The sequence below is a fragment of the Stegastes partitus genome, unplaced genomic scaffold, assembly GCF_000690725.1.
Source record: "Stegastes partitus isolate 25-593 unplaced genomic scaffold, Stegastes_partitus-1.0.2 Scaffold1181, whole genome shotgun sequence".
Classification (NCBI taxonomy): domain Eukaryota; kingdom Metazoa; phylum Chordata; class Actinopteri; family Pomacentridae; genus Stegastes; species Stegastes partitus.
The window spans coordinates 132,781-142,721 of record NW_007578912.1 but is presented as its reverse complement, the minus strand read 5'-3'; the positions used below and the strand labels follow the sequence as shown (position 1 = coordinate 142,721).

The 9,941-nt window shown below is 42.8% G+C and overlaps 1 protein-coding gene across 2 annotated transcripts in view; it reads right to left on the bottom strand.

The window, feature by feature from the left end:
- Positions 1–1,881: 1,881 nt before the first annotated feature.
- LOC103368637 (putative pre-mRNA-splicing factor ATP-dependent RNA helicase DHX15) overlaps positions 1,882–9,941 on the bottom strand; it is a 26,962-nt gene continuing 18,902 nt past the window's right edge. For both annotated transcript variants that reach the window (XM_008297058.1, XM_008297057.1), the window contains exons 10-14: positions 7,224–7,415; positions 6,056–6,178; positions 5,786–5,976; positions 4,143–4,312; positions 1,882–2,518 (exon numbers count right to left, since the gene is read on the bottom strand). In XM_008297058.1, the coding sequence (XP_008295280.1) occupies positions 2,401–2,518; positions 4,143–4,312; positions 5,786–5,976; positions 6,056–6,178; positions 7,224–7,415 (794 nt within the window). In that variant the 3' untranslated portion in view covers positions 1,882–2,400. The remainder of the gene's footprint in view (positions 2,519–4,142; positions 4,313–5,785; positions 5,977–6,055; positions 6,179–7,223; positions 7,416–9,941) is intronic.

Sequence of the window (9,941 nt, the reverse complement as noted above, 5' to 3'; positions counted from 1 at the left end):
TAAAGTATAGGAGCTGTCACGTTAATAACAAGCTGCTGCCTTCAGAGCGCCAACAATTTCCTTCACTTGCAGCACCGGCGCTCATAATTTGTTATATTCTTCGTCGCTCTCGCTTATAACAACCTGTTCCTCTTGAGCGAAGCAGGCGGCGCGCCATTGGTCCGTTTTGAGCCGAAGAAAAGAGTCACGCGTCTCGTCAAACGCCCTTTTTTTACGGCACCGTTCTGGTGAAGGGAACCCAGTTAACAAATAAATGACCCATTATCTCTGATTGAAGTTTGAAGCTTTGTCGAGCCGGCTTGCACGGGGAAAAATAAATTTTGAAAAAAAGCCCCAGCGTTGAGATATTCACTGAATTTAAGAAGAACTGTGTTGAAGCAGAGTCGGAAAGACATCGGTGAAAAAATTGCACATCAGATTTAGTTGAATTTCACCAAGACTTTGATTTGTAATTCAGGTTTTCTCTTAAGTTGTGCCTCCTGGGTCACGTCACTTTGTCAGATTTGAAAAAAGTCATCGACTGAAGACAAAAAAAAAGAGCTTTTACAGGCATGTAGAAGCAAATAACGTAATAACAGCCGATAACAACGGCAGATAACGGAATAAATTTGCACTTTTTACAATGTAATCGGCCGATAACGTAAAAAAAAAGTCCTGAACGATAGCGTAATATCTTTTAGCCAATTACGTAAAAAAAAAAGAAGTCCTGAACCGATAATATCATATCTTTTGGCCAACGATGTAAAAAAAAGTCTTGAACCGATACCGCAATATATTTTGGCCAATAACGTAAAAAAAGTCCTGAACAATAACATAATATCTTTTAGCCAAGAACGTAATAACTTATTACGTTGTTAGCCAAAAGATATGTTATCAGTTCAGGACTTGAAATGAAAAATACTTTATTTATCCCAGAAGGGAAATTCAATCTTGTAAAAACTCACTTTTTTTTTTTTTATCACTTTATCTTTATTATTATCTTTATTATTTATATTTTTTACTTTTTATTTACTTTATCCTACTATTTACTTTTGTTACATTATTACCTTTTAGCTAATAATAACTTATTACGTTATCAGTCAAAAGATATTATGTTATCGGTTCAGGACTTTTATTACGTTATTGGCCACTTACTACGTTATTGGCTTATTACATTTTAAAACTGGCAAATTTATGACGTTATCGGCCGTTATTAGGTTATTGGCTTCTACATGGCACCTTTAAGAAGCTAAATGCTAGCATACTGTGTGTTCCTAAAACTAACAAGGCAAAGACCTAAACAACATACTTCCACCTGCCAAACAGCCACAACGAGCCAAGAGGGGTGTTCGGACCAGACCACGAGGTTTCTCAGGACCCCTTCTCATGAAATTCAATTAAGCTGCAAACCCACACAATGAGAGGTGACAGCTTCCCAAGAAAGTCAATCAGAGCTCATCCAGCTTTTTGTTTGTTTCAAGTTTGGCTTTGAGTCATGCATTTAACCAGGCAAGACAGCAGCATTTTTATTACTGTACAACTGCATCGACATTCGAAAATTTCCCGACATCGCTGCAGCGCTTCGGATTCACGCTTCCCCCCCTCCTCAGCTTTTACCTTCCGCACTCGAAAGGCGCTGCCACAAAAGCGGTGCAGCCAGAACAGGCTCCGGCACAGCAGGGATTTCACACTGATCTTGTTCCGAAACATTTGTAATTAACATTCCCCCTCACTCCAACTGTTTCTGAAGCTATCAATATCCCAGTAAGAAGATTTAACTTCCCCGAAGAGCCAGGAAACGAGCTGGATTTGGCAGGTCAAGACGCCGCTCGGCGAAGCGCGTGTGCGTGCGAGGGTTAAGTGAGAAGTTTATGTACAGATTATCCTGTTATTTTAATGCTGACAGCGGGAAAAGATGTTTTATTACAAAGTCGTTTTTTTATTAAGTAGAACAGTTGACAGGAAATGTGACCAGAGTGCCCTTCTTAGTATCTCCATGACAAGAGAACATTAAATTACGCCTGCATCAAAACACAGTATAAATTACATTTGATCAAGAAGGCCTCTCCGTTGACTGTTTCGGCAGAACAAGCAAAGCAACAGCCAAGAATCTTGAGCTGGCTTTTGTTATTACGGAGGAATGTTGAAATGTACATCACATATCATGCTTCAGACAAGAATGGGTAAATTCCTCAGTCACTTCTAGTCGCCCTCTTGGCTCGAAGAGGGGGAAAAAAACAAAAGACGAGTCGGCCCTTGAAGGTAGCAAAACACAAATTATCAATCATGATGAAAATGCATCAGATACACCGAGACAAAAAAATAGAAAATGAGGTTGTTGGTGGAAAAAAAAATAAAAATATCTAACAGAGTTCAGATCGGACTCTGTGCAGGATGCTGCTGCAGCACATGCGGACCTTCTCAGTACTGAGTGTATTCCTTGGACGAGACTTTCGCAATGATACGCTCCAACTGTCTCTTTGCTTCGCACTGGGGGAAGTTACTCATCTCGTAGTACTGCGGGGCAATTTTCACCAGCCTAGGAAAGAAAGCAAGTAAACATTAGTCACCAAAATGTGTCTGCGCTGTTTACTTGTGGGAGAAAGCTGTTCCTCCGTGTTCACGTGGCCTCGACCGGAGCAGGCGTGGATAAGGTGGTTGTCGCCGGTCGAACGATTGCTGCAGCTTCGCCATTGGCTGCTAATGAGGCGACAGTGGTGAGGCTAGCATCCTGTTTTATTAGATCGTAATCATAACTGTTTTTTTCAGTCGTTTTCTAACCAAAAGTGGCAAATTTTAAGTCGCTTTTAACTCCTAAACGTTTCCACTCCTTCGCGATAGCAAGCTATAAATCTTTCGGTTTTGGCTGCTGGTTGGAAATATTAATAGGAACTATTTCCTGACGTTTGATTAGTTGATTAACTGGTTGTGGAGCTTTTACTGGCTGCAGTCGGCTCCAAATAAAACTTTGAATAGTGACAGAAATTTGTTTCTAGACTCAATATACATGTCAGAAAATAACTGCAGAAAACATCTGAAAAGATTTAACTATGCAGCACTAAATTATGGAGTGAGATTTTTTTTTAATGATTTTTGTGTTCAGGATATTTTGGACCAGCCAGAAATCACAGCTTGCATTTGTTTACTTTTAGTCTTTTTATTTTTATTTTTTCTCTTCTTGTTGTCTAAGGTGTGTGTTGGTATGAACGGACGGAGGGTGTGGCAGGGAGGGTGGGAATAGTTTAAAGTATTGTTTCATGATGGAAATGCTGTTTATTACAAGCGCCAATAATACTGCCCGCGACTCTGGTTCTGTGCAAAAATTAATAAATCAAATTTGAATTAAGAAATCACAGTTTGGTGATGCATTGGAGCCACACTCTGCTTAATACTACAACTTTAGTGTGCATCATGCTCAATGGCGAGTGACCTCAGCTACTATAGCTAGCTAGCTAACTATACCTTCATCCAGCACATGCATCTTCTCTGGATGCCAGAATTTGCAAAAGAGCTCTGTCAACTTTAAATGACTCCTCTGCATCTTACAAACTTTCATCGGAGACGACGGATTCCCAGGTGATCCACTCGGCAGCGCGTGCCCGCTTGCTTCGTTTATTGTACTTCACGGATGCAAAGTGGCAAAAATATTTCACATCTAACCTGTTTTGTTCAGTTAACGTGAACTCAACTCTGTTCGCACGTCTCCTCTGTGCTGCTGGACTCCTCCAGGGTTTCACAGCAGAGAATGCTGCTGACTTTCTCACAGTATTGAAATCTTTTAAATAAGTTAGTTACAATTATCTATTTAATATTTTACTAATATCAGCACTGTTAAACGAAAAATGCTTTGCTTTTGTTATACAATATATTTTACATGTACCTTCACTGCATGCCATTCCTGTTCATAAAAATGAAGCTACATAAACAGTCATCCAGTTTCTAACAACTAAAATGTATTGATGTTTTTGAAGTTTTCCCCCCACATGCTTAAAGTATGTGCACCCAGACAACAAAACAACAAACGTGATTTAAGTTAACACTCATATGAAGCCATCTTTCTTTTTAAAATCCAACCCAATCTTCCTCCTAATGCGCCGTTTAATGACACTTTGCTTTTATTACAGATCACATTTTGCAGTTCACCATTTGCCAGAAAAACTCACCACTCTGGCTTGACGTCTGTGCACGTGCGGATGTAGTTCTTGGTGGTGAGCACGAACTCGTTGTAGAGCACCCACTCTGGTTTGTGGTCCAGCACAGTGGAGGGGTGCAGCTGTACGACTTGGTTGTCCTTCACCGTCAGGTAGTGGCCGGTGCGCTCCAGGTGAGCGATCTGGTCACCAGCAGAGAAACCACAGCCACGTAAACAGCCTTTATCACTGCTCGGTTTACTTTCCGTCTGTGTTTTAATTAGACGGACCCATCAAAACCTCACAAGTAAATTATTAATGCTTTGATGGAAAAAAAAAAAAAAAAGTAGCGTGACACTCATGACCGATTTCTAAGCGGCCAGTGAGTGATTCTCCTCCACTTTGTAGACACTTGGCCGAGCTGCAGCGGCGGCCGTGATTAACCAAGGCAATCAGTCTCAATAAAGGCCTTTTCCAAACAAAGACATGATCTCAAACGCTGAACGCTTGAACATGAGCTGCAAATTTGTCTCCAAGATAAAGGTTAATGTTGACAAATATTTAAATATTAACGCCATAATTCAACTTGTCAGCTTGCTTGTTGCAGGTAGCCCTGAAAACGGCTCCTCGCAAAACTGCCATTTGTTTCCCTGAGCGAGAAACAAATTGATTTGATTTCTTGTTATGTGCTTAAAGCAAAGCAGCACGCGCTTTGTGTGTGTGTGTGTGTGTGTGTGTGTGTGTTTGCTTTCCGGCAGCCCTCAGCTACGTTTTCGGTGAGTACAAATGTTTCGCACTAAAATATTTTTGTTTTTTTTTCAAATGATCAAACTCAACAAGGGCAAACTTCAGTGAGCATCAGATTTGCAGTGGAGCTGGATCTAAAGGCTGTTTGCTCAAATATGAAATGTGGCCAAAAATAACAAAGGGGAAAATAATAATGGTTGACACGGAAAACAAGGGATGAGAGACTAAACGGCTAATAGCAGGCTCACACCACGGGAGTTCTAGCATCCTGACATTTTGAAATCGCGTTGCATCACACACACACGAGAAAGAAGCTTAATAGATATTCTTCTCTCTAATGTCAGACGTGCAAGATTGGAAAATAAGAACACACATGATCATGTTGGGATGATTGTGTCAGAGGGAGACATGTGCCACTCAAGATGTAAACACGAATAGAATATGTGGGCAAAACGGTTTGTCTATTCTCAAGAAGTGGAGGTGAGATTTTAGCTATCGTTAGCCTCCAGAGCTAGGTTGTTTAGCACTGCTTGGCAACAGTGCTGCTCCAGGCGTGATTATTAGACGTGTTTGATTTAAATCAGGGTGGTCCTGATGAGTCTGCAAGCAGTTCGGGAGGTTTAGGAGTGGATCTATGAACTCAAAAGGTAAATGGACTGCACCCATTCACACACACATTCATACACAAATGGCGACAGAGCTGCTTATCAAGGTGCTGCCTGCCATTGGGAGCAACTTCAGGTTCAGTGTCTTGCCCAAGGACACTTCACCCGCTCTGCCACCTGAGCCACAGCCGCCCTTCCTCACATTACCAAACAGATTCAGAGATTTGTCCTCCGATTATCAGGAGGGTAGAAATAGGGGGTAAATCAGCAGGAAGCTCCTGTAGTCTGAGCTGAGCATCTTCAGCATGAACAGATCCCACCAACCTGCATGAAGAAGCCAGTGACCAGCGCTCGGCGGATGTTGGTGTAGTAGTCTCTGCTGCTGAACTCGGTGCTCCTTCGCGGCAGGTTGAAGCGGTCCATGATCCTGGACAGCTGCTGCCGTACGTTGTCCGCCGACATCAGCGAGCGGTAGTTGACGAAGTTGTCGTAGCACCACTGAGTGGACTCGTGGTCTGTGGGAGACAGAGAAGATTTAGACTCGAGGGTACGTTAAAACAAACCGTTTAGTGAAATTTAAATGAGCCCGCTCACTTTGTTTAAAGGCGTGGTAGACGTTGAGCAGCGTCAGATGGTCGCCGTCGACGTGGGCGAAGCGCATCTTGGACTCATCCGCCACCTTCTTGGCCTCCGTGGGTCGGACGAAGCACTGTGGGACTAAACAAGGTTGGTATAGGCCCCAACACAGCCGCCCATAGGGATAAGTTAAGCAAATCCCACAGAGAGGAACAAGGCCTCAGCTCAAGAGAGGCACAGAGCACTTCACAGGGAACACTGCATTGCCAAGTGTTTAAGGTGGAAAAGGAAAGGAGGGTCAAAGAGAAGGGAAGGAGGATGGGTTTCTCCGTCCTGATGTGGTGCTTTTAGAAAAGATGCGGCAAACTTAGGACGACCTGCACAAACAAGCACCCCGCCTCGCAGACCTAGTACAGTGATGCAGACTCTGCTTCTCCCCTCTGTGAACTTACTCCGAATTGCTTAACGTCAAACCTGCTTGATTGTGGCTTTAATGGATAAAAGCTGTGTTTATTGAGCCTCATGGTTGGTTGCTGTGGCGGCACCGTTCTCAGGTGTACTTTTGCTGCTTACTCTAATGAACTCAGCAAAAACCTGCCATCCTGAAACACCTGCTTTAAGTGCACACCACGTCCAGCAGCTAGTTAAATCCATTTCCCCACTCTCAAAGACCCTCGCACTCCCTTCAAAGGCGTCAAGATTCATCTCAATGAGCAGCATTCTGCTTTGGCAAGCCCAAAGTGCAATTACTGCTGTAGCATGCTGGTGCTGCTCCAGCTACACCTATACATTTTGTACAGACACGTATTTTTCCCCTTCTTCACAAATAATAGCTGACACCACTGACTTTATCCTCTATTTGCCTTGTAGTAAAGTTCAGTATGTACTCATTACACTTTTTATAAGTAGACTCCAACATCTGGGGACTGGATGTAGTCAGTTGTAAGTCTTGCTAATGAGGGCATACGATGCCTTCATCTAATGTTTGGTGTGACCCATTGTAACCCTCATGTCAGCACCACTCAAATGAAACAGGGGTCCAAAAATGCACACACAGGAGATAAAGAAGCTGCTCTGTGTATTTCCTTTTACGCTCACTGGTCGTTTCTGAGGCATGGTCCATGAGCAGAGGAAATGGAAAGAGTAGCAGCTCAGACCCACGCCGTGGGCCAGCCCTGAGTATTACCTGACAACATGGCAGTGATGGAGAGGACTTCGTTCGAACAGTTGAATTCGCAGCTGGCGATGACCATCTTGGCCAGCTGGGGGTCCAGGGGGAACTCTGCCATCATGGAGCCCAGCTCCGTCAGGTCACCGTCGTCATTGAGTGCTGCCAGGTAGTTCAGCAACTCCAGGGCTCGCATCAGGGTCTCTGGGGCTGGAGGAGACAGAACGGGAGAGATGGGCCATTAAAATGTTCCATGCCCATGGGCAAAACACACACAGATGGCTGATACAGACAATTTGCAAAACTGTCATTCTTTCATTGCAGCAACACTTGAGAAGGACAATTTGGAGGCCTTTCACACACACGTGTCAGAACTGATTAATACTCTAGCATTGCATGTTTACATTTAGGACAGAGATGATTGGCCAATTAACAGGGAATTAACTATTTTGATAATCAATTAAAATGCCAATCATATGGTCAAACTTTTACCTCCACCAATGTACGATTTATCATATACAAACAGAATATTCACGAAAATAATAAGTAGCAGCATCTGATAACATCTCCTCTAGCATTAAACATTAGATAAAATGAACTAAGGATAGTCTAGTGTATATATGTTTTTAATTTAGGCAGGAGACAACATGTTAAATTTGGCTGGCTGATCATTTACAAAATTATACCTAACTCTCTGTTTTTGTCGTCACAATCATAATAAGCTGGAACCAAGGCCGAGCAGTGTTCATTTGGATTTGAAAATGTAAAATGTAAATCCAAAATCCACATTAACGGGACTAAATGTCAAAACCTAACTTTGCAAATTGTTGGAAAAACATTCGGAGGCGAAAATAAAAACGTACTAATTGAAATGGATTTTTCCAGCGAGGGAGTTTGATTCCGTGCCATGTGGTCCAGCAGCTATTGGATAAGATATAAACTCTCTTGTTAACTCAGTAACAAAGATCTGCAGCCTGATCAATCAGCAGGAAAAAAAAAAGAGGGAAAAAAAAAAAAAAAAAAGAGGCAGAGAAAACAGAGTTCCATCACCTGCTGTACTCGGAGGTTTAATAGGAGACAAAACGCGAGTTAGGAAAAGACACAAGCGCTCAAACAAAGGGAAGCTGTTAGTGGGTTTGGTGACAGGGAGCATGAGGTGAATCAAAATGAGAGGGCTGGAGTTACGCTAGACAGCAACTTAGCGGAGAAGTAATCATGGCAGAGCTCATTTTTCATCCTCCGCTCAGGCAATCCTAAACAACTAATGCAATTACAGGGGAACTTTCTACTTAATGCTTCAACACAAAAGGCTTCCACCGTTTGGTTAAAAGATTTTTCCTCCAGATGCAATTATTGACCTTTGGCTCCCGAGAGCTGAAGCCTAATGACCAGTTGCATGTTAACTGAAAATTAGCTTCAAGCGCCGGCTGCGGTGCTCGCTCACTTTCATTTCTCTCAAGTGCTCCCAAAAAAAAAAATTCAATTTCAAACAGCAGGGAGGCATTTTTTTATGATTAACAAATATTGATTTTGGGGCATCAAAGCTACTTTTTTTTTTTATTCATTTATTTTATACACAAAATGAGCGCATTACTTGACACACCAGTGGCTTGTGTGAGGCTGAACAAAAGGTGAAAATCTGATTTCCAAGTACTGCTAGCATGATGAACCAGTGTGGAAATTCAATCTATACCCAACGCGACTCATCAGAAAGTAAGTATTGACTGCCTCGACACACAAGAATCCGATATATTAACCGAGGGGCCAAATCAATGAGGCGAAAGGCTAAAGGGACATTAAACCACATTGGCTTTGAAAGGTATTTCTTTGGAAATGTCACAAGGAAAATGAATCCCACCCAGCCTGGTCCTTGTGTAAATTCGCCGCTGATTTCTTTTTGGATTTTCCATTCGCTTGTCTTGCTCACACTGTGTTTAGTGAGCGAGGTGGGCCGAAGCAGGCATTTCGCAGTAAGAGGAAAAAATCAAGGTTCCTATTAACATTATGGACAAGCTCAAATGCAGCAAACCGCCGGCGCTTGGGGCTCGTATATTTGCTCATCAGCGAGGCAATGCCGTAACTCAGATCCAGCATATATGTTGTAAACACCAAGAAGCAAAACGTTTGTTGGCCTTGTATCACCACAATAAACACTATAGCCTAAAAAAAATCCCATCTACGCACCCACAAAGGGTTTAAAACATGCTGAAAATGATTAATAAAGGAGTTCAACAGACGAAAAAAACTCTTCTGTGACCTGTCCACTTTCTCTGAGGTGGGCCTTTGACACAGCATGTCAAAACTGATCCCCTGTAAATAGATGTTCTGAAACCCATCTAGGAACTCTCTCAGACTTCATTTGTTCCACCCAACTAGCTTCCAGCTTGCTCTGGAGCTACTTAGCAGAAACCTTCTGCCACGAGTGGATCAAATAAATAAAAAGGTAATCCGGCCCCTTTCCTTCACCCCACTACTCCCGGTTAGACTCCGCCGACGAGGCCGATCCCGCGCGTTGACGTATACCCTTGCGTTTTGTGAGAAATGTGGGGGTGGCGGTGGAGGTCAGTCACGTTTCACTGGAGGAATATAAAGGGAAGGCAATAGCCAAGGTGATAGCGCTGCTATTGATGTAACCAATTTCATTCTCAAAATGGCGTTTGCCACAGTGGACGGGGAGAGATGGGTTTAATCTCAGAGGTGAGATGAAAACTATATTATGGTGAGAAAAGGGGGGGG